The 27,688-nt window shown below is 51.1% G+C and overlaps 2 protein-coding genes across 2 annotated transcripts; both read right to left on the minus strand.

Annotated features, from left to right (window-relative positions):
- Positions 1–3,605: 3,605 nt before the first annotated feature.
- Positions 3,606–12,664, minus strand: Arl8a (ADP ribosylation factor like GTPase 8A). Its single transcript, XM_038349177.1, has 7 exons — positions 12,424–12,664; positions 7,169–7,249; positions 6,821–6,894; positions 5,631–5,724; positions 5,443–5,510; positions 5,139–5,209; positions 3,606–4,681 (listed from the first exon to the last, which is right to left on the minus strand). Exons 1-7 carry the CDS (start codon positions 12,544–12,546, stop codon positions 4,632–4,634), a joined length of 561 nt encoding a protein of 186 aa, XP_038205105.1. The 5' UTR covers positions 12,547–12,664; the 3' UTR covers positions 3,606–4,631.
- Positions 12,665–14,293: 1,629 nt separating this feature from the next.
- Positions 14,294–27,658, minus strand: Ptpn7 (protein tyrosine phosphatase non-receptor type 7). Its single transcript, XM_038349444.1, has 10 exons — positions 27,577–27,658; positions 26,362–26,535; positions 25,685–25,868; positions 25,451–25,535; positions 24,227–24,303; positions 22,997–23,134; positions 22,547–22,657; positions 21,325–21,479; positions 17,808–17,921; positions 14,294–16,269 (listed from the first exon to the last, which is right to left on the minus strand). Exons 2-10 carry the CDS (start codon positions 26,481–26,483, stop codon positions 16,176–16,178), a joined length of 1,080 nt encoding a protein of 359 aa, XP_038205372.1. The 5' UTR covers positions 26,484–26,535; positions 27,577–27,658; the 3' UTR covers positions 14,294–16,175.
- Between the last annotated feature and the right edge of the window lie 30 nt (positions 27,659–27,688).

The following is a 27,688-nucleotide window of genomic DNA, read 5'->3' on the forward strand; positions in this document are numbered from 1 at the left end:
AACAATAAAGTAGGTACCACAACCCTGTGCCCAGTGAGCTTCCTTGTCCATGAGTGACAGAACCAGACAGGAGACAGGCCTTCCCCTAACCGGGCAGTCTCCTTGGCTTGGGCCTATATTTGTTGTCCTGCCTTGGGGACAGAGAGAGGGAAGGCGTCAGGAATTGGGGGCTAAACCCTTATCTAGAGCTAAACCCAGCTGCCCCTGGGAAGTCAGCCTGCTTGTCTCTGGAGTCCCTGCCCTCTCCACAAAGCCCCCATTCGAGGGAACCCAGGGGCTTTCCTTTCGTGGGCCACAGAGCTTCTCAGCCTCCCTCCCTCTAACAGTGGCTCTTGTTCAGTTTCTTAGAATGGACTGTTTGGCTCTGAGATGGCTCAGCTGCCTACCCGCACTGCCCCCACCACGCCCGCCCCCACCCCCTTCCCAGCAGAGTTCTACAGTAGGTACCCGCACAGCCAGTAGCGCCTCCTACTGGGCATGCCCTTTAAGTCATTTCCCCAGCTCTGCCCCTGAGGCACCTCCACAGGGCCCTTCTCTCTGCTGGGCTGTCAGCCTGGGCCACTGGCATTCCTTTCCCCATGCCCAGCTTTCTCTGCAGCCACCCTTATCTGGAGCTCAGTTCTGGGTTCCACAAAGGCTTGCTCATCAGACCAACCTAGAACCTCTACCAGCTTAGGTCCCCAAGGGTATGGGGTCATGAGCAGCCCAACTCTATTCTTCTTTGCCCAGGCATCCATTCCCTTGGGCCTTGGTCCACTCAGCGTCCAAGTCTCCCTCCCCACTACTTGGAATCTGAACAGCCTTGTTCTTGATCCCTGGCACCCACCCCCACCCACCCCCCAGGGCCAGTGATGCTGGCCAAGAGAGAGGGAGGCTGTTGCTAAGTGATGGAACTGCCCTGTGCACACACCCTTTGTACTGGAGAATGACACCCACCCATTTCTCGGCAGACCTGTTGCTACAGTGACCAAAGTCTCCAGCTTTGTCTTTAGAAACGTGTGTGTGTGTGTGTGTGTGTGTGTGTGTGTGTGTATGCGTTAGTTGGACGGGGGCAAAGGTGGACCCTTGTCTCTGAGCAGAACCAGAAAGGGGGTGCTTTCCCAACTCCTCCCCCCACCCCAGTCCTGCATGCACCAATAACTTTCTAAGGGGGGAGGAAGTGGGCCGGGGTGATCTGAGGTGAAATCAGGGGCAGGGAGAGGACTGAGGGTGGAAGGCTTGGAGGGGTGGTGGTGGTTCAGCATCCTGTTTGGTGGCCTCTTCCACAAAGGGCACACTCTGGACCGCCCTCCTGCCCGCTGGCTGGCCCAGAGCTCAAGGGGAGAGATGGTGGCTCCTAGACCCTACCCTGCTGCCGTTTTCCAAGACTGCTAACGTGAATGGCTTGCAAAACTAGCCGGCAGACTAGCCAGCCTTGGGAAAGAGCCACTGTCCCTCCAGTCTGTGCCAGCCAGGGAACAATGTGGGATTTGTTGCTCTGGGGTCCCAGGCTATGGGGGTGGGGTAGCTGGCTCAAGGGTGGGCAATGGACTTAAGCTGTGATGCTCAGAAAGAGATGCTGACATCCATATAGTAGGGGCAGTCATCAGAGCCTGAGGCCAGGTGGGGGGCGTCCTCTGGTGTGCCCCACTGCGTATCTTCATTCTAGCTCCTGCTCTACCTTGAGTGTACCTGTCTCCACTCCCCACTCTGGGAAACAGAACAATCAGTCCTTCACAGAGGCCTGTGATCATTAAATGAGGCCAGACATGCTCTGTGCTGGAGCTGGAGACCAGCCGCAGACTGCTTGCCTAGGATGCTCAAGGTCCTGGGCTCCACCTCCACCACTAAAAAGGGGGTTGGGAGATGGGGGCGGGGGCTTAAGCATCTGGCATAGTGCAAGGCTCCATGCTTTTGGGAACCCAGATCTTGAGCAATATCGAGTGGACTTAGTCAGGTGGGTTTTTTTTATTATTATTTTTATGATTTATTTAACTTTATTTTATATGAATGGGTGTGAAGGTGTCAGATCCCCTGGAACTGGATTTTCAGACAGTTGTAAGCTGCCATGTGGTTGCTGGGAATTGAACCCGGGTCCTCTGGAGGAACAGTCAAAGTTCTTAACCACTGAGCCATCTCTTCAGCCCAGTGAGGTGTTTTTTAATATTTATTTATTTATAATTTTAATTGTGTGTGTGTCTATCTGTGTGGGTTATGTGAGCAGGGGTACAGAGCCTACGAAGGTCAGAAGTGTTGGCTCTTTCTGGAACCACCTGACGTGGGTGCTAGGAACCAATGGCCTCTACAAGGGCAGTACCTGCTCTTTAACTCTGAGCCACCTCTCCAGCCCCTTGGCCAGGTATGAACTCATTCGTTTGACATCAGAGAACCCAAACACGATGGTTTACATGGTTTGTCCCCTATTCAAGGAACAGGTGGTTTGGGCCCTGCTGCATATCTGTTGCATGAGTTCCCTGTGCAGGACAATGGTTTTGCATGTGCTAATAATCAGCTCATCTTCTCTCACAAAATCTCATCTGGAGAACACAGACCCCAAGAAGCAGGTCAGCGCTGAAACATCCCCCTGGATGAGGACAGTGGTCCTCTCCCAGATGCAGGGCAGGGGACAGAACCTGAGCCACCATCATCCTTAGCCAAGGGGCACACCTCATACTCTTAAGGAGGAGGAAGACTCCCGGGAATCAGTTAGCTGGTGGCAAACTCCATCCTCAAACCTTCTCCCCACACGGTCAATGGAAGCCAGGGCCTGGTCTATTGCACACTAGATCAGCGCTCTGCCATTGAGCTCAATTCTCAGACCTGATCCTCAAAGTCCCTCAGCAATAGGAAATCCTCCTCGTGGTTGGAGAGTGGCCTAGCCCAAGGCTTCTCACAAACCAAGGACAAAGGTGGCTGCTTCTTCCGGCTGAGGCAGGGTGAAAAGAGATTGGGTATTCTGCGGTCTCTATTTTCCAGGCTGAGGGGAGACAGAACACGAGGGAGTGGCGGGGGGTTGGGGGGATGTCTGAGAGTTGAGTGTAAAACTAAATAAGATTAGATCCACACTGAACCAAGGAGGGCCCACAGGCACTGGGGCTGTGAGCGCCTGTAAGGCAAGGTAGGAGTTCCATCCAGAGTGAGGGTTGGTCCTGGACACTAAGATAGCAATGGAGACTCCACAGGCCCAGTACACCCCTGGAGGACATTTGATTTCTTCCTGGTGGGAACTGGGAATGAGGGGGTAGAGGCAGAATTCTGGCTCTGGCTCAACTCTGGCTATGGGGACCAAGCAGGCATGGAATGGAGAGGGGCCACGGGTTGAAGCAGCTGTCGAGAAACAGCAGTTCTGTTTCAACAGTGAAAGCACAGTCCAGGTCTGAGTAGTTCCTCTGACTACTGCTAAGGACCGCTTGGCAGCTGCCAGCTTACACAAGACCGAAGAGAACGAGGAGCAGGCGACACCAGAGCCCAGACACACGTGTGGGAGGCTGTTTTGTGACAGGCCATTGTGTTGCCAGTGTGAGCACGTGTTCTCTGCGGGTGTGGCACCCCGTGGCCTTCCCTGTGAGAGAGGCCTGTCCCTGTGAGTCTGCTGGTCAGTGGCAAACACCCAGCACCACACAGGCCCCAACACAAAATTGGTAATTTATTATTGTCATTATTAGGAGGCAAAACAAATGTACAGTTACAAGAATCATTTTCCAAACAGAGGTTAAATATGAGCTGGAAAGTGTAAAAAGGAAGAGGAACATCACTTTACAAATCATTAAATTAAACAAATAAACAAACAAACAAAACCCAAAGAACCAACCCCCCCATGCTGAGTTCTCTCCTTGTACAACTTGGTGAGATGAGAACAGAAAATGAAATGGGCCATGGAGGTGGAGGCCCTGGGTAGAGGCAGGAGCTGGGGCTGGGAATAGTGAGGATGGGGGTCGCTGGGATGGCATGGACACTGGCTTCCTCCCTCTTAGGCCTGGTGGTCTCTGCTACCTGGTTGTGCCTGGTGGCCCTACCAAGGCTGGGGACAGAAAGGAGGCTCCTGCCGACCTGAGTATTCAGGCCCTTTACTGGGAGACAGAAATACTTTACAGGACATGGGGACAATCACCAGTGGCCAGGCCGGTACCTGCCCCAAGTGCCAGCCAGCGACCACCTTTTTGCATCTGAACTTGCCCCAAGTTGACCCTGCATCTCTTCCCATCTTTCCAGTTTGCCCCTCCCAGGTCCTGATTGGCCCCTGCAGCATCAAATGGTTGATCTTAAGTCTTTGCTTAAATTAAAAAATTAAAATATATATACATATATATACTGTACACACAGGACAATAACAGAGGTGTTGAAAGGGGAGGTAGAGAGTGGGACAGAAAGTGAGGATGGGGTTGCGGGGCCAGGGCTGTTGGGAGGGGAAGGAAGCGGGGTGAGGTGAGGGACAAAGAGAGAGAGAGGTTAGGGGACCAGATGGGGGGGAAATTTATTTTACAATAAAAACAGGAGTTCAAACCTCAGCAGAACAGGACTCTAGGAGCCCCAGAGGGTCCTCCCCACACTGGGTGAGGAGCAGTGGGTTTGGGGGAGACATCGGTGGGCGGGGAGCTCGGCTTCAGGTTAGGTGACTGTGGTCCCTGGTCCGAAGGAGAAGAGCCACAGTCTCAGCTTCTCCGTGACTTTGAGTGTTGAATAAGCCACTGTAGGGTGATGTCTGAGTGAGACAAGAGAGAAGGTCATCAGGCCTGCCTGCGTGCAGCATCCTGCAGCCGCCCATAAGGCCTGAGAGGCATAAACAGTTAATCCCGGTTCCTGAGACTGCAGCCAGGATCAAGCCAAGAGCTGTGATCCCTGTAACAGCTTCAAACTAGTGATGGGAAAGACACAAAGCCCAGCAAGCACAGGCAGAAGGGCCTGGAATACCTGGCTCAACCTACGATAATCTCAGAAGTACAAGAGTGAGTGGGTGGTTCCTCTCAGAAAGTAGAACTGAGGTAAAATTCAGAACTGGGCCTTCCAGCTGCCCGCTGCACCCCAGGACTAAAGACAAGTGGCAGAGCAGGAACTTTCCAGAGTCCTATGCTACCACACCGGAAGTAGCCCTCTCCTCTCTTCTCCCTTCTGCAAGGCCGTTCCTGGTAGAGCGCCAACAACTTCCCAAAGCCACGCACCTATGTTGTCCTTCTCCTTGCAGGAGATGGAGTAGCAGCAGATCTCTCGGTCCTGGATAGCAGACAGATTCCTGCGGGGGAGATCAGAGCAGAATCTGCAGAGGCTGGGGCAGCCAAGGGATGTGGGCTGGGGGAAGGCAGGGTCTTTTTCTTGGTCAAAGAGGAGGGCGAGGCTCCTGGAAAGATGTGTTTTGCTGCCACCTTGTGGTGAACACTGAGAATAGCAACCGGCCCAGCCCAGAAGTGTTCGTCAGCTGGGGTATTTGGGGAGCAGAAGCACACAAAGAAAGGCCACCCTGCTTACATTTTCTCAATCAGCTCCTTCTCATCTAGCGCTCCCGCTAGGTCTCGCTTGTTACCGAGGACTAAGACCTATTCAGAAGAGAAGCCAAGGAGGGTTAGGACGAGGGCATGGAGCATGCCTGCATGGGGCCATCTCCCCCAGTGACTTCCGGCCAGCTCCCTCTCCCACCCATTCCATCATCGGCTGACCGGAATGCCTTGCAGCTGGGGCTTGTCTAGCAGGTTGTGGAGCTCATTCTTGGAGGCCTCGATCTTCTCCTGATCTGCAGCATCCACCATATACCTGGGGAAGGCAGGCAGGGACAGCATGGGGACACCGCGGGCTGGAAGAGGAACAGCCGAGGGGAAGAACGCCTCTGGTTCCTCCTCTTCCTCCAACACCTGGTCACCTCTGGAGAAGTGGACCACCCTGGTCTGACTCAGGGAACATCTTCCCCAACCCACAGGGCAATGTGCTACAAGCTTATGTCCTCTGGGAAGCTGGGGCCTGTAGAATTAGCTGTAAATCTGGCCTAGATAGGGCTAGAGAGGAAAGGAAAAGGGTTCTCTCCTAGCAGGGTACGAGGTCTGTTTCTTTCTTTTCTTTATTGATATAAATTTAATGTGTTTCTTTCTTTTCTTTTCTTTTTTTGAGACAGCGTTTCTCTGTGTAATCCTGGCTGTCCTGGAACTCGCTCTGTAGACCAGGCTGGCCTCGAACTCTCAGAGCTCCACCTGCTTCTGCCTCCTGAGTGCTGGGATTAAAGGCATGCACCACCATCCAGCTATGATGCGTGTTTCTTAAAAATATAAACATCAGGTTTAAGCTGGGCATGGTGTGCATGCACCGAATCCCAGGACTTGAGAGTTGGAGTCTGCGAGTTAGAAATCAGCCTTGTCTACATAGTGAGATACAGTGAGATTCAGGCCAGCCAGGTGTACACAGGGAGACCCTGTCACAAAAGAAAAAAAAAATAGTTTTCTGTTAAGAAAAACTAAGCTGTGCATACATTATACATCCCCTGTCTTTCTTTTCTTTCTCTTTTGGTTTCTGTATGTGGCACTAGAGTTGAATCCAGAGCCTCGTACATGCTAGGCAACAGTTACATCTGCTGTCTAGATAGAATTAACAGACAAGGGAAGGAATCATTTAACTCATCCAACATTCAAGACATGATGATTTGAGTTGGGGGACAATACCCTAAGTGATACTGCAGGCCTAGCTGGCCAGTTCTCTAATTAGGTGCTATAGCCCAGAGTACATATTTACTAAAATAAACAGCATGCAAAATAAAATCAGGCTATGTCCGGGCACCAGCTATGACGGAGAGACCATGTCTATGTGATTCTCCATTAGGTCTGAAGTCCTTGCAGGCGGAAGGGTGGGAGATCCTACTTACACAATGGCGCTCACTCCTCTGCAGTAACGCTCCCACATGCTGCGGAATCGGGGCTGCCCCCCAATGTCCCAGAGCTGAGTGAGAAGAGGGTGGGGAGAGGGTAGCCTCAGGAGCAGGCAGACAACCAACAGCAATTTCATCTCCCAAGCTTCCCTTCCACTGTCCCCGCTACCCTGTGGGGCACGCCTCTTTTTCTCCCTCCTGGTTTCCCTCTCGCCCAGCCCTCCAGCTTCCAGTTCTTCGGTTTTCTTCTCCCAGCTCCCCAGCAACAGGATGCCACTCTGCCCTCCCCGGTGCCTCAGTTGCCCTCCCAAACACGAATGGTCCTCTGCAGCCCTCTGCCCTCACCTTGATGGTCACGTTCCCTTTGGTGATTTTGCGCATGTTGAAACCCACAGTGGGGATCATGTCCTCATTGAACTGTCCTGACTAGAAAGAAGAGCCAGATTGAAAAAGATGCCAACATGGACAGGACCCAGATATGCCCTCCCTGGTGGGTATAAAGTCTGCAAGGTGATGCATCGTCAGGCCAGACTTTCTCAAGAGTTTTCACGGGAGGTATCTCTTGAACGTCTCCTGCTTTCAGGCAAGATGGGTGGTTATCAGCAGAGGTACCATCCACACCTGAAGCTCTATGGAGAGGAGGCCCAAAGTCCCTAGGCAATCTCAGAGTCTCTCAGTCCAAACAGGGAGAAAGCGCTTCCCAAGGTCTAACCTACAGTTCTTGCTACCAGAAGCCCCTTTACTCAGCCCCAGCTGAGCTAGAAGGACAATCATTACTTCCCAGAGAATGAGGCCCAATACAAGTGACAGCAAGGAAAGAAAGCAGACATATTGTCAAATTAGTAGTGAACTGTTTTTTAAAAACTAGGAGGTGGGCATGATTGTGCACGCCTTTAATCCCAGGACGGTGGAGGCAGAGGCAGATGGACCTCTGAGAGTTTGAGGGCAGCTTGGTCTACATAGAGAGACTCAGGACAGCCTGGGCTGTAGAAAGAGACCCTGTCTGGATGGGTGGGTTGGAACTGAATTCACCACCCTCAAAATGCAGTACGCACTAAATAATTGCAGGACTATTCAAAGTGTTGTTCATACTCCCACCATGGGTAAGCCGTGATCTCCGTTATTCACGTACATATGTGTTTCCCTACTGGGTTGAAATCTTCCTCAGGAGGGGAGCCAGGTCTAGAGTAACAACATTAGTGCTCGCTGACTATCTGGGAGCGGACAGTGATTCCACTTCCCACAATTCCTTTCCATGTCTAGTAATTTTCCCTTTCCCCCTATACAATGTTTCTAAAATCTCTGAACTATTCTAAAGTAGCCACAAGCTTCAAAAAAGGCCAGACCCAACTCCTGCCAGGCCATCTTCACTTTCAAGCTAAGAACAGGAGAGAGGGTGAAGGCCATAGGGGAGGGGGCTGACTTTATCTTTAAGCCGAGAGTGACAGTTAGTGCCTTTTTGTCTCCTACCTGATAGTGCACTAATTTGCTTGACTCCCATGCAAGGGCCAGGGGCTCTGACCACTAGCCAAGGAGCAGGAGATAACCAGCTCTCACTCAGTGCCTGGAAGCCTCAGTGAAGTCCCCCAGGCAGACAGGATGAGTGTGCCACTCCCTTGCATCTGCAGGAATCATGCCTGGTGACAATGTATAGCAGGGATTCCGCATTTGAGAACCACAGCTGGGTTTTGGAGGTCCTCTGAGCCCCCTGGATGTATAATCATCCTTTGGTATCCACAGGGTTGGTCCAGGGCCTGCCTCAATTACCTGTATCTGAAGATACTCAAGTCCTTTATGGAAATGGCACTGTAGTGTACACTACAGAGTGTATTGGTACACTCTTGAAATCCCAGCACTCAGGAGGCAGAGAGGGAATGGGGGGGCCGGGGGGAAGAATCAAGAATTCAAGGTCAGTCTCAGCTAAATAGTAAGTCTGAGGTCAGCTTGGGCTATATGAGATCCTAGCTCAAAAACCAAAATAAAAAATAAAGTCTGCACAACCTTATAATTTAATTCCTATCTATCTATCTATCTATCTATCTATCTATCTATCTATCTATCTATCTATCATCTATCTATGGTCTATCTATCTATCATCATCTATCTATCTGTGTGTAGTGTGTGTGTTGCAGCACGCCTGTGGAGGTCAGAGGTTAACTTCTGGGAGTTGGTTCTCTCCTGCAACCTTTGAGGAATCCTGGTATTGAATTCAGGCTATGTTGCCAGGCTCGCTTAGAGATAATGAAGCTGTAGTACCTGAAAGGGCCTGCTGCTGTCTGACCTCAGAAGCTAAGCAGGGCTGGGCCTGGCTAGCACTTGGATGGGCAACAACTCCTGGGCTCAAGTAATCCTCCGCCAGGACCCCACAAGAGCTGCGACTGCAGGGCTCCTGATGCATACGGCTCACAAAGTGCCTGGAGTGGCTCTGAGCATGGACCTGTCGTTGATCTCTGGGAACCAGAAGAGCCACATGTTCCCAAACAGATGAGGGCGTACCGACCACTAGCAGAAAGTAGGATGGTGGGGGGCTATCAGACAGCCACGCCCTCCACCACTCCGTTTCTGCTCAGTTGTGAATTTGGAGCTAAGCTGCAATCAGGCTATGATTTAATTTCCCTGCTAATGACTCAGATTCTTCCTGTAAGGATGGGGGCAACTTTACGTCATGTGACCCCATCTTTTGTCTCATACTTGAATCCACTCTAAGTCATTCTTGCTGTCTTCTTTTTGTGAGCTAGGGTCTCATGTATCCCAAGCTGGTTTCAAACTGGCACGTAGCCAAAGATGACCGTGAACTTTTTGTCCTCCTGACTCCACCTCCTTGGTGCTAGGATGACAGGCACCCACCCCTGTGTCTAGTTTTATGTGGTGCTGGGGGCATTATGCACCTTAAGCAAGCCCTCTACCAACTAAGCTAAGTTCTGAGCTCCTCCATTTTCCTCCTGCCTAGGTCAGGACTACAGGTGTGCTCCACTGTGCAAGGCTTTTACTCCCTCCTGGGTTAGTTCAAACTATCAGAGAGTTCTTTATGACTCAAAAACGCATCTTCCTGTGACTGCTGCCCTTTGTTCTTCAGTCCTTTTGGGTACCCCAAGACCAGTTCTTCTATGGTGACAGCCTTCCATATTTTAAGACATCTGAAATGATCTCCTTGATGGGCACAGCGACACACACCCATGGAGCATGAGCGCGCAAGACCAGACTATGTCTCAAAGAAAAAGAAGGCCCTTTCTGCTGCTCTTGGACAAAAACATAGCTCCCATTTTTCTAGCATCACAGCTTTCTTGTACTCGGTGGAGTTTCAGTTTCCTGGTCGTACGCAATGGCTCTGTGTATACTTTCTCTCTAGTTCACGTTAACCTGCTGAGCCTCTGGGCTCATGGAACTCAATTCCTATTCACACTCAGACCCCAGAGTCGGAAGAAAAACACAAGGGGTTTTCTCTGTTTGCTGAGACAAACAGAGGCCAAGGGACAGCAAAGGCAATTCAGAAAGTCAGCGGTGGGCATGGGCACAGAGCTCAGGGGTCTCGAATCTTCCTGTGATTGTACAGGGAGTGGCACAATGCCTGTGGGGGCCCTGGTGGGCTCGAGAAGGCTGGAGTTACCCGGATGCTGGAATTCCCTGCAGCCTCCGAGGGGGTAGTTAGAGTCTCTTCAGAGAAGGAAAATTTGACTTATCTTTCAGTGGTAAATTTTATATCAAAATGGAGAATACAGGAGCTGGGGACCAAGGAAGGTTGAATACCATAGAAACTTTTATTTATTTATTTTTTGAGACTAAGTCTCTATGGCCCAGGCTGCTCTCAAACTTGGGATCCTGTCTCAACATCCCGAGTGATGGGGGTTACATACATGCTTCATTGTGCTTAGTTTCAAAGAACCTCTTAACTCTGGTAGGAGAATTGGAGAATTTGGCTCCCATCCCTGACCTTCCCTACTCTGAGAAGATGCTAGTCTTGAAGGGCAGGACCATGCCAGGAAATTGAACTCACCTAGGTGTCTGCGTATCCCTATACAGAAGCATGGCTTTACTGACACTCCCTTGGGACAGGAGGGAATATTAGGCTGAGCCAAGCAGCTAGTTTCTCCTTTTGAGAAATACCAGAAACATCCCCCAGACCTAAATGCTCCAAACCAAGCCACCTAGGTCTGCTGAGACAGGTGGAAATCCAGGTGTTGATTTCCTGTGCCGTTAGTCCAAGAGGCAAATCAACATCAAGCCTAACCAGGGTTTCTAATCCTAGGGGACACAGCATGGCAGACAGAAAGCCAGGAGCATGTGTTAGTTCAGAAAAACATGTCCCAAACCTCAGCAGAGGTCCTGTGGAATTAAAAGGGACACTGGGTAGAGGGGTGTATAGACGTCAATGGCAGAGCATGTTTAGGGGAGAGAGAGAGTGTGCGTGCCCATGCCCAATCCATTAAGTCCCAAATCCATCCAGCCTTCCATCTGCCCAATGTACTAATATCCCCTCTGAAGGGCTCTCCAGTAAGGACGCCGAGCCCTGTGGGGCTTCAAGGTTGGGCAACAATACAATACAGGCAAGTGGCGGTACCGAAGCTGACTGGCCACACACCTTTGCAGAACTACACAACAGCATTTTTTACCTGTATGTGGCTAATTCACAGCTCTCTTGAAAGACCCATCTTTAGGAACGGCGTTAGGTTCTGGGAAAAACTATGCCCCTGTCCCAAGCTTTCCGGGGTCCCAAAAGCCCAGTCCTGCCTAGCTTTGAAATACAGGCTGCAGCCATTACTGCAGCTCAGCTCACACACCCTGGGAGCTCATCTTCCTCTTTTTTAAAGAGAAAATTTAACTCCTTCTCCACCATTCTTCTGGCACAGACATACAACTGCAGTCACCCCACCCCCTGCCCTGACTCCCCAAAGCCCTCGGAGCTGCTCTGCCCTGGTCCCCTGGTGGACGGCGCCCCTCCAGCTACTCCTCTCGGGTCCACAGTATCTACTCCTGCAACTTCTGAGCCAAGTGGAGTCTTCTAACTCCCTTTATGGTGCCATCCATCCTGGACCCCCGCGACACCGCAGGCCCGGGACAAGTTCCGGGGAGGAGTCTGGGCTAGAGTCGGGACCTCAGCTGACTCCTCTGCCTCTAGGGATACGAGCTTCCCCCGCCCAAATGGGCCGGGGCTTCCGCGTCAAGCCAGGGGGAGACAGAGCCTTCGGGGTGGGGCTGGGCTGGCAGGGACCCTTGGTTACACGCTCGGGCCGCGCGTCCCGTGACCCTCCACGCGCGGAGCGGGAAGGCCCGGGCACTTTCGCCCTGTCATGCCCCCTGTGCGCGAGCCACGGGGGCCTGTGAGCCTGCGGCGGACTCCCGATGCCTGGAGACCTCTCGGTGCCACCAGCAACGGAACTCCAGCTCGGTCCCCTCGTTCTCGCTACCCCGCCCCCAGCCCTGCCATCCCAGCCCAGGCCTGAGAACGGGTAGCATGCCAGCTGGTCCCCCAAGAACCGTGCTAGGCCCCAAGCGCCCGGAGCCGGCTCCTCCCTGCCCGGCGCCCGGCGGTGCCCGGCCACGCCAGGCGGCGACTCGGGCTACCCAGGGCGCGGTGCGGGCTGCCACATCTGCCCTCGTACCGCGATCACGTTGACGAAGGTGGTCTTGCCCGAGTACTGCAGCCCCACCAGCGTGAGCTCCATTTCCTCCTTCCAGAACAGGGCCTTGAACCAGTCCAGCAGCTTGTTAAACAAAGCGATCATGGTCGCTGCCGCCGGCCGCGCCCGGTGCCGGGTCCCCGCCGCCCTCGCTGCCCTCGCGTTGCGGCCCGGAGCGGCCCCTCCCCGGTGCGGCCGGGTCCCGCGGCTCGGTGCGGGCGGAGGCTGGAGCGAGCGCGGCGACCGACAACGCGCTGCCCGCGGATCCGCTCGCCGATGGGTGTGGCCTCAGCGCCTCCTCCTTCCCCGCCGCCGCCGCCGCCCTCCCGCGGGCCGGGCCGCGTCTTGCTCGCACCCGAGCGAGCGCGCTCCAGTGTAGCGCGCGGCCTGAGCCAGCGACCGCGGGCGGGGCGGCGGGGACCCGCGGCGACCGGGAGGAGCGCGACGGGGCGCTTGGGGAGAACGCTGTAATTTTATTTTCTGTGCTGCCCTCGTTTGCTCCACCCTGACTGCACCGCTTTCTGTCTTGAAGGGTTGGTCGGCCTGAGGACCGGGAGCTAGAACATTTCCAGGCTGAAGAACGGTGGCGCGAAGGTCTCCAAAAAAGGGAGAGGATGTACGGTTTTCCTCCCTGAACATTCGCTTGTGAGCATCCCTGGGTACCTCTGAACATCCCTGGATACCGAATCCCATCCCCCGAATTGCCATGGAGAGTTACAGGCGGATTTAGAGTCTTTACTACTCCATCTTGTTTTGTTAACCACAGTTTACCAGGCCACTTGTTTAGAAAGCCCAAAGTGAGATAAATGTTTGAACTTGATGCTGATCTTAACCAGTATTTTTACCTTATGGAATCAGGCAAAATCAGGGCAGGGGATTCCCAGTGAGGAACGTCGGTGGCAAAAGAAAAATGTGTGCTGTTTTGGCAGAAAGTGAAGTTTTCTGATAGTGGGCGGTGGAGGGCCTCTCAAGATGTCCCCACCCTCCCTCGCAGGAGCTAATCCCAGGGCCTGTTCAGTCACCTGGCTGTACCTTCCTGGTCCTGGGCAGCGGAGTACCACAAGTCACTGCTTTGGGTTCGATTATCAAGCGTACTCAGATGGGGTCTGTTGTCTTAGCCAAAGGTGAATTGTTCACAACGACTGTTAGGAATCAAACCCACCCAGGAGTTAGATGACTCTCAACTTCTCGGGTCTGCCTATTGTTCCTCCATATTAAGGAGCATCTGCCCTTTGTAAGTTCTTCCCCTGCTCTGAAGGGACATGCTGTAGTCTGTTTTTTTTTTTTTAACTTAAAGTTTAAGCTATCATACAAAGTAATAGTTTCATTGCTCAACATTTCTGTGTCCTTGCCCCAGATCCATATATTGAAATCCCAGTCCTCAAAGTGACAGCCTCATGAGATGACTAGGTTATGAGGGTGGAGCCCTCCCAAATAAGATCAGTGCCCTTTTATCAGGAGAGGGCAAGAGACCACCCAGATCCACACTTCTCCCATCACGAGGTTGCAAAGAGAAGGCTGTATCTATAAGTCAAAAAGTGAGTCCAGACTCTTAATCTCTTGGTACCTTGGTTGGTGGCCTTCCCATCGTTCAAGTCCTGAGCAGCACATTTCTGTGGCTCGTTGGTGACTCAGTGTGTGGTTCTTTGTTACAGCACCAGGAACGGGTAAGCTGGTACCACTGTGTCTCGCTGCCTGCATGAACTGCAGTTTTATTTTGTTGCATGTCCTTAGAAATACTGGGAAAGAGTGGATCCCAAGGGTAAGGGTGCGGCAGCCTGTTCCTGCTCCAGGGAGCCCTACTGTATTGCTAGAGAGAGCCCTAGATGCCTAAGTAGATGGGGAAAAGGAATTAACTGGACATCCAAGAAGTCTTTATTTTTTTTCTAGAGCCTGTGTCCCCTAGAACAGGGTTGGGGTGGCAGTGAGGGGAGGGTGCCCATAGGGCTGTGCAATTGCTCCCTTCTGGATTGGCTCTGAGCTCACGGCAGCATCGGGTACTTTAGAGCCTGCTTGGGCAACACAGATCTTTCAGGGAGCTTCAGAAAGTGGAAGAGCAAGCCCCATCACCCCAAGGCTGAAGTGGAATGCCTAGTTAAGCTGAGGAGGAACATTAAGAAATTCAACCTCGGTCGGGCAGCAGTGGTGCACACCTTTAATTCCAGCACTCAGGAGGCAGAGACAGGCGGATCTCTGTGAGTTCGAGGCCAACCTGGTCTTTAAGAGCTAGTTCCAGGACAAGCACCAAAGCTACACTTTTTGTTTGCTTGTTTTTGTTCGTTTGTTTGTTTTTTAGATAGGGTCCCAGGTAGCCAAGGCTAGTTTGGAAGTCTTGATTCTCCTGCCTCTGCTTTCCAAGTGCGAATCTCAGGCTTGTGCCTCCCTGCCCAGCAGCACTGTGTGTCCTTCAGAGAGGGCATTCACTCACCAGGACCGAGCTCCGTGTGGTTTTCACAGAGGACTCATGCAAACCACAGAACATCCAGGTGCTTAGGACCAGACAGCAGGAAAACTGTCCCATCTTCATCCCCACGGGTAGCCCAAACTGGATCAAGGGTGACTCAGGGCTTGTCTGGCTTTCTGGGGTGTATAGTTCAACCCCGAGATAGGTTGTGGGTCCCCGGAAATGGATGAGGCCTGAGGTTTGGTTTTAGCCCTGTGCTGTGTGCAGTGGTGATAGCCCAGCCTGTTTCTGGAATGAGTTAAGCTATCCAGGTGTGCTCTGCAAATAAATACAGGCCCGGGAAGATATGGCGGGTAGGTTTTCTAGAACCATACGCAGCCCTTCGTCTCTCCTCTCCTCTTTCTTTGGTACTTCATGGATACCCAGGGCATGCTCTAAAGTCATGGAAGAAAAGCAGAGAGTGCTTCCCTAGAGAGTGGTTGGAGAGCAGATGGCAGGAAGTCACAGAGGCGGCAGGAGCAGCCTGATCTCTGAATGGCTCCTATACATTGCCTCTATACATTGTCTCTCCTAGAGAGCTCAAGATTGCTTTTTTCCCCCCAATTTAAAATAAGGTTTTACTATGTTGTTCTGGCTGGCTTGGAACTCAAAAAATGTAGATCTAGCCAGGCCCCAACTTGCAGCAATCCCCCTGCTTCTGCTCCTGAGTGCCCCTAGGATGACAGGTATGCATCCTCACACCTGGGCTCTTCCAGTGATCTCAGCTGCTAGGCCTGGTCACCTCTGCATCTCCTCTTACAAGATGTGTGGAGGCAGGCCAATCGGGGTCCTTGTTGTCTTCTGAGGGGGGGGGGTCACAGGTATATGAGGAGGAGCAATTTATGTAGGATGTAGAGGATTTAGCCAAAGTTAGACCAGACGTTTCCCCACTCTTGCATCTGTCCCATGTGTGGGCAAGGCCTTAATGGAAGAGGATTCGGCAGTTACTGTCTCAGCAGCCCCGGCAGCATGGCTACATCTTGAATGGCTTTTGGGAACATTCTGTTTGCTTCTATGATGGCAGCAAAGGGCTGACTCTTGGTGTCATCAACAGGAAAAAAGCCCACAGAAAGCACATGAGATAAGATGAGCACCCCAGCTTCTTTCTCAATCCATTTCAAGTACCAGCTCCTGTCTGTAAGTTCAGAGCCACCAGCAGCTCCCCTATAGTCCACTGAGGGCCACTAGAGAAGGCAGAGGAGAGGTTGGTGGTGAAGCTTGCTGGAGCAGTTTCCTGGGACTGTAAGCATCCTCATTAATAGAGTCCCCGGACTGGTGAAGGGCAAAGGGATCAGGGGCTGGGCTCCTGGGGCAGCTGGGCTGCATACAGGGCCAGCGTGTGGTGCAGGAACTGGTACTGTTCTGCAGTCTGGATCATGCCTCCTCTGTAAGCAGAAGCACAGAATGAGGATGAGTCAGAACGCCTGCCCTGTGCATGTGGCTAAGCCTTCCCTCCCATCCTGCTGGGAAAGCCCTGACTCCTCTCCATACAGTCACCCTTTCAGAGTCTCCTTAGTGCCCCTTCCCAGGGCAGTCCCAAGGAGGGAAGTTCAGGGGGCAATGCCCCATCTGGACTCTGTCCCTTATCCACCCAGCTCTTGAGCCAAACCAGACCTGATTTCTCAGGTTGGGTCAAGAATGTGTTCCCATGCTCAAGTTTTCTACTTGTCAATAAAAACAGTTGCCGGGCGGTGGTGGCACATGCCTTTAATCCCAGCACTCGGGAGGCAGAGGCAGGCGGATCTCTGTGAGTTCGAGACCAGCCTGGTCTACAAGAGCTAGGTCCAGGACAGGCTCTAGAAACTACAGGGAAACCCTGTCTCGAAAAATCAAAAAAAAAATAATAAAAATAAAAATAAAAACAGTTAACCCGGGGCTGGAGAGATGGCTCAGCAGTTAAGAGCACTGGCTGCTCTTCCAGAGGACCAGGATTCAATTCCTAGCACCCACACGGCAGCTCACAACTGTCTGTAACTCCAGTTCCAGAGGATCTGACACCTTCACACCAACGCACATAAATTTAAATAAATAAAAAAGTTAGCCTTACATGTGTACAGCAGGTCCCATTTCTTCTAAAACACTCTCAGAAGAGAACCCATCCCTTTTCCCAGTTTGGGAAATAGACATTATGTCTCTAGATAAAAATGGAGGTGCTGAGTGTAGTGGTATACACCTTTAATCCCAGCACTTGGGAGGCCGAGGCCGGCAGATTTCTGTGAGTTCGAGGCCAGGCTAGTCTACATAGTGAGCTCTAGGCTAGCCAGAAATACAGAGAGACTCTGACTCAAAAAAAAAAAAATCCCACAAAAACCAACCAGCCAGCCAGCCAGCCAGCCAGCCAGCCAGCCAGCCAGCCAACCAACCATCCAACCAACCAGCCAGCCAGCCAGCCAACCAACCAGCCAACCAAAAAAACCGTGGTAACAATAGTGTCACACATGCACCAGAGTCTGAATCTGCTTCTCCTCCTCCAAGCCCAGTGAGTACTATAGCTACCTTGTATCTAGAGCAAGTTGTATCTTTTCAAAAAATTAGCCAAGACAAGAGTCTTCCTATGCAGCTCACATTGGCCTTGAGCTAACTAAGTAGCCCCACACTGGCTTTGAACTCCTGTTCACCTGCCTCAGCTTCCTGAGTGCCGGATTACAGACCCGCAGTATCATTCTCCTTGACTGCCTCCTTGTTTCCTAGCTTTTCCCTGAGTAGAGGACTTAGGGGGTGACATGTTTAACTCCAGGTCCCCAGGCTAACATGTCAGATGATCTTTCATGCGGGCTTAATTACTGGCAAAATAGAAAGCTTTTTAAATAAAATGAGTGCCTTGCTTTTCTCCAGGAGGGCCTGAAGGTGAGGTGCCCAATAGCTCAGAACCACCAACGCCATTGCCAATTAACATGGCTACACCTGCTTCCTACGAACCCACCTGTCTAGGCGCAGTTGGCATACGATGCCCAGAATGTCCACTTCTCCTCGGGCCTTCAGCTGCTGGCAGCCGATGCGGGTGGCGATGAAGCAGCCTGTCCGGCCAATCCCTGCACTAGATGTAATCAGAGAGAGGATGGGGAGGTCACAGGAGACCAGGGCACAGGGGAGACAGGTGAACTAGGATGTTTGGAGCTAGGCTTTAAACAATGAAAGAAGAAAGGGGCCAAAGTTCTATGTCTGTGAGGGTAGAGCTCTCATCCCTCCGACTTCAGCATCCTTGGCATCTTTGATGGAGGCAGATAATAGCTTATCCTGGATGGGTTTGTGAGCCTTACTAGCCTCCCTCTAGGCCTAGCCCAGCTCATCTTTCGCCTTCTGGTTCCTATAGACTTTAATTAATTTATTTATTTTTGGTTCTTTGAGACAGCTCTGGCTGTTCAGGGATTCACTATGTAGACCAGGCTGGCCTTGAACTCACAAAGATCAACCTGCCTCTGCCTCCTAAATGCTGGGATTAAAGGCGTGCATCACTATGACTGGCTCTATGAACTTTAAAAATTGATTTTTATTTATTTATTTTATTATTTTTTAAAAAATATTTATTTATTATGTATACAATATTCTGTCTCTGTGTATACCTGAAGGCCAGAAGAGGGCACCAGACCTCATTACAGAGGGTTGTGGGCCACCATGTGGTTGCTGGGAATTGAACTCAGGACCTTTGGAAGAGCAGGCAATGCTCTTATCCACTGAGCCATCTCTCCAGCCCCCTGATTTTTATTTATTTATTTTTTAAGAGGCTCATGGGTGTTGGGATCAATTGGAGTCCTGGCCTTCAGCTGCTCTTCCCTGCTAGAGCCTTCTAATTGAAGTTACTAAAAGCTGTGCCTTGTCTAGAGGATCAGAGGTTGGGATTTTCACCTGTTGGCCATTGACTGCTGAGTATTTAAGCCTCCATGGTGCTATTAGAAAGGGGGCTTTGTACCAGTGATTGGTCCATGTGTCTGTTTGTCTCTGCATGTGTTTCCTCAACCTCCAGCCCCTTGCCCGAAGCTCGCGAACTGGATTCTAGTGCATAGAGCACTGCACATGGGCCCTGCTAGCCTGGAACTTGCTATGTAGTCCAGGCTGGCCTTGAACTCCCACCTCCCAAATGTGGGGATTATAAGTGTGGATTCCCATGCCCAGATTTTAGTTTTCCGTTTGTTTGTTTTTTTTAAAATATTTATTTATTTATTATGTGTACAGCATTCCTTCCATGTGTGCCCGCAAGCCAGAAGGGGGCACCAGGTCTCATTATAGATGGCTGTGAGCCACCATGTGGTTGCTGGGAATTGAACTCAGGACCTCTGGAAGAGCAGTCAGTGCTCTTAACCACTGAGCCATCTCTCCAGCCCTGTTTGTTTATTTTTTGAGACGGAGTTTTACTCTGTAGTCCAAGGATTCCTGTAACTTACTATATAGCCCAGACTCCCTGTAATCCTCCTGAGTCCTGGGGTCTGGAGTTACAGAAGGGTGCCTCCATACCTAGTCTTTTTCTCAATTTTTTTTTGTCTTCTTATTTGAGACAGAGTCTCTCTGTATGTAGCCATTGCTGGCTTGGGACTTGCTGGGTAGACCAGGCTGGCCTCAAACACACAGCTATCTGCCCTCCTCTGCTTCCCAAGTGCTGGGATTAAAGATCAGATCTGTCCTTTATCCAGTTGTTTTAAATATTTTTTATTTATTTTAATTTGTGTGTGGTGAGAGTGTGCATGTGCACACATGTGCCACGGTGCCTGTATGAAGTGTGTGCATGTGCATACATGTGCCACGGTGCCTGTATGAAGGTTAGAAGGTAACCTTCATGAATCATTTCTCTCCTTAGACTATGTTGATCCCAGATATCGAACCAGGCTGCCAGGCTTGCTGCAGGCGCCTTTACCCACTGAGGCACCTTGTTGGTGCTAGTTTTGCTTTTGTTTTCAATAACGGGGTCTTGCTGTGTAGCCCAGATGGGCCTTGAAGCAGCAGTCTTACTGCTATAGCCTTGAGCATGTGCAGCCCTGGGTGCACTGCCATGCCCTGTTCCAGTGCACGTTTTAATGATTGCATCTCTGTTTATGGTCTAAGGCGTCTAACAGCACCCGCCTGTGCACTGGCCGTCCCTTGGGCATTCCCTGTCTGACCACAACCTCCTCCCAGCTCCCACAGATGCTCTCAGGCCTCCGTCCTCTTCTTGGTTCTATCACCTTTAGATTTCTTTCTGTCTTCCCTCACAGCCCTCTCTTCCTTGCCCTTTCTTTTCTTTTTTTAAAAATATTTATTTATTTATTATGTATACAATAGTCTGTCTGTACATCTGCAGGCCAGAAGAGGGCACCAGACCTCATTACAGAGGGTTAGTGAGCCACCATGTGGTTGCTGGGAATTGAACTCAGGACCTTTGGAAGAGCAGGCAATGCTCCTAACCACTGAGCCATCTCTCCAGCCCCTTCCTTGCCCTTTCTTGAGTTTACTCCCTTTCTCCTTAAGTAAGCTTCACATGTACTTCTGATAGAAGCCACCGGTGACTCCCAGCACTTAAATCTGGGTGCCAGCTCTGCATGGTTCAGGTGTGCCTCGTTTGTGCTTTTTGCCTCTTCTTTTTTCTCCCCTTTTTCCCCTCCTCTCCCCTCTCAACATGTTATCATGAAGCCCAGGCTAGCCTTGAACTCCCTATGTAGTGTAGTCTGGCTTTGAACTTCTGATCCTCCTGTCTCTACTATATTCCCAGGGCATAAACTAAAAAATGGATACACCACCGGAGCAGGCTCAGAGGATAAGCCTGGGGCTTATTCATATGGTGGGAAACCAGTATTGAAGGCTGGTAAGGACATCATGAAGGGACCTTGTAGAATTGGCTAAGACACCTACATTTGCTTTTTTGTATTACTTTTTGTTGATGCTGGGAATTGAATCCAACATTCCAGATTTACCATTTAAAAATAATGCTTGGAAGCTGGGCGGTGGTGGTGCACATCTTTAATCCTAGCACTCCGGAGGCAGAGGCAGGCAGATCTCTGTGAGTTCGAGGACAGCCTGGTCTATAAGAGCTAGTTCTAGGACAGCTAGGACTGTTACACAGAGAAACCCTGTCTCAAAAAAAAAAAAAAACCCCCCCAAAAAAAAAACAAAAAAAACAAAAATAATGCTTGGAGCTGGGTGCAAGCAACAACAAATCTAACAAAACCCAAAACAAACCCAATCACTAAAAGACCCCAAGCAAACCAAAAAGTTGTCCAATGAGTAAATGAACTCTCCAATAGTGGAGACCATGTTTATCTCTCCTCTACCTGACTAGAAACTTCCCGTAAGCCAGGGATCGGTAGAATAAAGGTAATAATGCCAACTGTCTTGGACCAGAGATTCCTGTCCAGGTAAGGGTTGGGTCTTTCTGGTGTGGTATTACTTAGACGCCTCCCCACAAGAGACCTAGTGGGCAGGGAAGGCAAGCACTGGTTCTAGGCTGTGGCTGTGGCTGGAGAGGACCCTACCTGCAGTGGACCACGATAGGCCCAGAGTTGGCCGCTGTCTCTGGGCTCTCCACCTCAGCCACCAGGCGCAGCAGGGGCCCAGCCGATTCTGGAGTCTGGTGGTCTGGCCAGGCCGAGAAGAGGATGTGCTTTACTGACCGGCATTCCTCTTGGTGCTGGGGAATGAGAAAATGAAAGAATAAGGCATGAGAACCAGGATGTGGGCTCGGCTGCTGCCTACTCCTGGTGCCAGCAAGTAAGTACTGGACATCAGCTCAGAGTGCGTGAGGCTGATTCTCCTGGCCACTTTGCTATTCTTCTTTTACCATGGCCCACTCCAACATTTAAGGAGGGAGAAGTTTTTTTTTGTTTGTTTGTTTGTTTGTTTTTGGTGAGAGGGAGGAACCCAGGCTCAAGTCTATCTGCCTATCTGCCTCTATCACACAACCATGGGTAAGTACGTTAATCTTACTTTCATTTCTGTACCAGTGGGCACAGTGATATCTTTTTGATTTGCTTCCCAGGATGCTTGGAAAACAATGAATTGATACAAAAATAATTTGAAAGTGTAAGAATGTGTACAGCATCAGAGAGCCCTTCCTCTCTCCATCCCTCCCTCCCTTCACTCTAGTGGGACCCTTGCTGTATTGTTCCATTCAGATTTCTCCTCCCACCATGTGGTTTCCAGGGATCGAACCAGGTCATCAGGCTTGACAGCAAGAGCCCTTACCCACTGAATAACCTTTCTGGCCCCTAGAAAGCATTTTTAGCACATCCATGTGCGTTAGCCCACATCCATGTGCGTTAGCCCATCTCTTTTGATCTCTCCTCACTCTGCCAACCTTCTCCTGGGTCTCTCCTCTCTCTTGGAGCCTGGGGAGGGGGTGATTTCTAGTGGTCCCTATTTTGTTGGTTTTTTTTTTAAATATTTATTTATTTATTTATTATGTATACAGTTAGCCAGAAGAGGGCACCAGACCTCATTACAGATGGTTGTAAGCCACCATGTGGTTGCTGGGAATTGAACTCAGGACCTTTGGAAGAGCAGGCAATGCTCTTAACCTGTTAAATTAGAGGTGTCCCTGAGGGTTGTGTCCATTTCTTTTTCTTTTTATAACACCTCTCTTAAGTGTGGGGTCAAGGTTTAAATGAGTAAACTTGGTCCCTAGTGAAGATGGAGCCTGAATTCCAGAGATGCTGGAGTGGCCCAAACCTCCCATTCGTCTGTTTCAGGGGATGGTACCTGGATGGTAAGCTGCCTCACAGTATATTCTGGGTGCTCTTTAGTGTCCTGGATGCGGACCTGGAAGGGCCCATAGGTTTCCTCTTCTGTGGGCCAGTAATGTACACATTTCTAGAAGGGAGAAATCTGGGAGTCAGAATGGGAAAGTTCATAGGTGGAGCAAGGCTGGGGCAGTGGAGAGAGGCCTGGTGTTCCCTCCTCGTATCTCACCCCATGACTCAGGTCAGTGTCTGGAGTCTGACTCTCCCAAGTTTAAACTCTATAGTGTCACCCACCCACATTTCGGATGTGAACAGCTTCCCCGGAGTGTCTGTATATCAGGAATCTTCCCCAGAGATATAATCTGGGACCTGAAAGTGTTCTCAGCTCCCATGAATGCTTCTGGTCTGCTCTGCATGGGTGGTGTGGAAAGGTAGGGTACAACCCTTTCTGGGTGACCCTGCCTCCTACCTCCTTGCCCTCTCGAAGCTGGGTGAGCATGACAATGAGACACACTTCTTCTTGCCACACCATCTCCCAGAAGTCCGCTACAGTGTTTGGCATGGGGCCCTGGGTGGCAATGTAGACCTTCTCCTGGCCATCATAGCCCTGGAGGGACAAAGCACGAAGGACAGAGATGGTTAGGCGAAAGCTTGCCAACGTGAGCGCTTAGATGTGCTCACACACAGACACGCACCCCGGAATCCACATGCTGGAGGAGGGCATGGGATACACAATGAGAAACACCTGAGTTCAAATTCCTGGCCTGCTGTTTCCTACTGTGGGGCCAGAAGCACATTCCCAGGGTCTGTGAGACTCAGTTTCCTGACCTATAGACTGGGCTTACTGGTTACCTCATAACATAGTGTGAATTAAACTCAATAAAGAAGTTTATCGGCAGTCTCTCGCGGCAGGTGCCATATACATGTTTATTCCTGTCTTCTGTTGTTTTCTTCTTGTGCGAGATTTAGTAGTCCTCAATGTTTGTAAACGAATGCATGGATCCCGTTTATACATTTGGCACCAAAATCCAGCATACTCTTCCTAATCTGTTCTCCTCCCTTCCGTCATTCTTGGCTTCCATAATTCTCCATGCATCCTGCTGTTTACCTAGTTCCTGCTGCCAAGCATCCTGTATGCTTTTGTGCCCCTCAGCACCCCAGACTACTGTCCTACCGCATTTGGACACAAGGGGGCACTGCCTTTACATCCACCTACCACACCAGGTGAGAAGTTGGGCTGGATGGCCAACTTGCTTTGAGGGTGCTATTATTTAGCTGGTACAGGGTGGGGGGTCGGGGAAGAGAATGATTGTGGGAGAGGAGATATAGGGAGAGAGAGAGACTCCCTCTTGTGCTGGCATTGTACGATTTTTAAGGAGCCAACTAGCCTCTAAGAAACTAGTGACTAGGCTCAGCCATGTCAAGTTATTGCCACATCTGGAGGGTTGTTGTGGATAGGGTAACGGCGTAGGTTAAGGCGGTTGGGAAATGTGAACGTCTTTTCTAGGTTGATTTGGGGGTTGTTCAGCATGTCGTTCCCCCACCCCCTCAGTCTGGCAGAGAGAGCTATGACAAGAAGGAGCAAGGAGGGAAAACACAGACTCCCGAGGCCTGGTCACAGCTGGATGGTATCATGTGGCATTTTCATTTTTAAAACTAGTCCTGCCCCCACTGCTGCAGCAGCCAGGCAGGCACTCACTCGGATGTAGTTGGCATTGATGTAGTCGCCATCTTCCTGGCTCTGTGCCCGGCTGAGACAGACGCGGCTCTGGGGATCTAGGAAGGTCAATGAAGATGAAAGATCAGAAGGTGACCAACAAATGCAGATTCTAGTAGTCAGAGGGAAGAATGCCCTCCCCTTGTTCACAGTACTGTGTGGACGGCAGGCATTCAGATGAATTATTTTAGAGAGAGATAACATAATACCTATGTATTGTAAAATATAATATTTCATGACAGTAGGGATCCACAATGTTTTTGAGCAGGAAAGTCAATGCGGAAATATTAACTGAATGATGCTATGTAGGACAGACCATAGAACTGCAGAAACCAATGGGATATTGTCATATTTTAGCCTTGAGATGAGCGAGGGTATAAAATGGGAGGGAACTGATAGGCATAGGAAGAGATTCTGCAGAGGAAAAACTTTTGTTCTGATTATGAATACAAGCTTCAGATGAATACATTGTCTAAGCTATCACTCAACCGTGAGGGATATTGGCCTCTCTCTCCAAAGGTGTGGGTCTTTCCCCACTCACACCGGATGAGGGATAAAGGAGCTGGCTTCCCCTCTTTGGGGGTTGTAGAGCTTGCTAGAATTAGGCCAAGGCCAAGGGCTAGCAAACTCACTTTGCCCAGTGTTCAAAGAGCCTTGGTCTATTCACACAAGTAGTGGGCTTGGAGGCTCAGCCTGGGGGAGGACCTGTGTGCTGTCCTGAATTCAGACCACAGTTCTGGAAGTCACTGTAGTAGTCCGCCTCTGAGAAGCAGGGGGTATGAGACCTGAGTCTGCCTATGTGAGTTCACCCCAGCACACAGGCCCACAGTAAACCTCTGCGAATGCTATCTTGTCACCGCTGTCTATCTCTGAGCCACCAGGGTGGTGCTAGTGTTCCTCTGTTGAAAGACGATGTCTCAAGCATTGCTGTTCCTCCTTGACTGAGGTGAGTGGTTTTCATTTTTATTCTTATTTTTTATTTTACTTATTTTTTGTAAAGGTCTCACATAAACCAAGCTAGCCTAGAACTTGCTATATATTGGAGACTGGCTTTGAATTTCTGGTCCTCTGCTTGAACCTCCAAGTGCTAGGATTATTATAGGTGTGTACCACCATGCCTGGCTTCAAGGTATATAATATATCTTGCCTTCTTAAGTTCTCCACCCCCGAGAACACTGCCCCCTTCACCTCCACTGTGGTCCTTACTTGGCAAGATGGTCTTGTATCTGTCCTTGGAGGCATGCCCAGGGATATCCAGGTCTTCAGGGTTGACAAAGTTTGAGGGAATCTTCTGGCGGGGGGAGTAAATGAGTTAGCATCTGGTCTCCCTTCCATCCTCTGAGCAAGGATAGGGACAGCAAGGAGAAGAGAGGCCCAAGAAATCCATGATGGTTTGATATAGAAGGGTGAAGTGATGTGGAGGAGACCCCAACTTCTTACCAAGAACTCCTCCTCTAGTTGCTTGGGGCTGGGTGGCTGGTGCTGTAGACCCCAGCATGTAAGGGGGTGTCCGGCTGTGCGCAGAAAGTGTATTGTGACCTCCCGGGGTGTGTTCACTGAGCAGATGGGTTCCACGGTGCCCAAAGACCTCACATCCAGCATCAGAGCCACACTGGAGCCCCTTCTGCAAGCACAACCATCCAGCGCAGTGAGCATCCCAGAGTGCCTGCTCTCCTCTCAAGGACTTGTTGCTGAGCCCGTCTGAGGAGGCCACAATGAGTCTTTCTCTTGACCTAGAGGCTCGGGGCACTCAAGGGTCAGGCCCTTTACAACGTTCCCCTTTTCTTTTATCAGATAGAACAGAGTAGGCTGCAACTCTTCAGCTCCTTCCTGTTGCTTACCTCTTCTACTCCCAAGCTGGCACAGAGGCTCCAACGTATACCCAATACCGTGAAGGCCCCTGGACGTGTCCCAGACACTTTGGGAGCAGGCCCACGGATGACATGAAACTTGGTGCCTCAGACACAAAGGATGGGCAAGCAACATGCAAATGAGCCCGACTAGTTTTCTTTCTAGGCCTTGAGGACTCTTAGGTTGTTAGAACTGGAAGGCTGGGTGTGAGGGAGGGAATGAAAGCAGCCCAGGGCAAGGAAGACCCTCTCTGCGAAAGATCTCACCTCTCCTGCAGGCGTACATGCTTCTTGGCTGGAGCTTTGGTGGGTGGAGGCTGGGTCATGGCTGCCCCCAAAAACAAGGTCGGTGGCTGTGCTCTGAAGCGCCCTTCACAGGCCTGGACCATGCTGGGGTAGATTGCTGGGCTCAAGGAAATCTCACTCAGCCATGAGGACTGCCTGAAAGACAACGTCCTGTATTTGCTGACCTCTGACCTGCCTTACTGTCTAGAAGGAGGCTCCTAAGCCCAGGCCAGCCCATCCTCTTGGTTTCTACTGGAGGCGGCTTCCCTTCCCAAGGAAGTGGCCTAGCTTTTTTATCCTGTAAGTCCAGGAACTCTTTGTTGGGCCGTAGGACAGAGGACAGTCTGGGGTTAGAGCAGGAGGGAGATCGTAGAGTGCAGGTGTGGGTGAAGACAGGAAATAATCCGGAAGGAGGAAGAGAGGGGGTACCCAACTCCACAGGGCTCTAAGCTGGGGTCCAAATGAGAACAACAGACTGCTGTCCACACAGAAGGAAGGAAGAAAGCTCACGGCTTTCTAAGTCTGAAAGCAGGCTTCTCCAGAATGAGAAACTGAGGCCTCTAGTAGCGTTGGAACCAGTTGGGGACCCAGGTAGGCCACACTTCTGGTGTGGTCATCTCCTCATTGCTGGCAGCTCTACCCCAGGATCACTTGTGGCTTCTGGGGTCTCTACCCAGCGCGGTAGGCTAGGGGTGTTTCCTTCCTCCTCCTTCCCATCCCCCAGTCTCCCGCCTCTGTAACCGTCACAGGAAATGGCCTCGCCAAGCCTTAGAGCTCCAGCGCATGGTGAGGCTACAGCTGGCGGTACGAAGGAGATGGGGCACAGAGGTGATGAGGGTATCTCCTTCGGGGTCAGGCCCTATCTCCCAGAGCTAAGTTACAGGTGCCATGGTGGTGGGGTTAGAGTTGCTAACCTGCAGGGACAGAGGCTTGGAACCCTGTGGGCCCATGCAGGTGTGGCTGGGACAGCACTCTCCCATGACAGGAACAAGCCTTTTACCTCTCTCCTCCCAGCATTCCGTGTGGCTCCTCTGCCCTCCAGTTACAGGGACACCAAATATGCCACTACTCATGCCTGGCCAGACATGGTAGCCCCAAACTCATGCTCTTTCACCCCATCCTCAGAGATGCCCTCCTGTTCCCAGGGCTTCCCCACCCCAGGGCCGTAGTATGCCTGTGCCCACTTCAAGTACTTACTGAAGCAGCTGTGTCCCCCAGGCTGCCTCTTGCCAGCTGTCTGTCAGTCCGTCTATCTTTGAGGACTGAGAGGCTTCAGGAAGCCAGCTTCCTCCCTCCGCCCCTCCTGGCT

Source organism: Arvicola amphibius, chromosome 12 (genome assembly GCF_903992535.2).
Source record: "Arvicola amphibius chromosome 12, mArvAmp1.2, whole genome shotgun sequence".
Taxonomy (NCBI): domain Eukaryota; kingdom Metazoa; phylum Chordata; class Mammalia; order Rodentia; family Cricetidae; genus Arvicola; species Arvicola amphibius.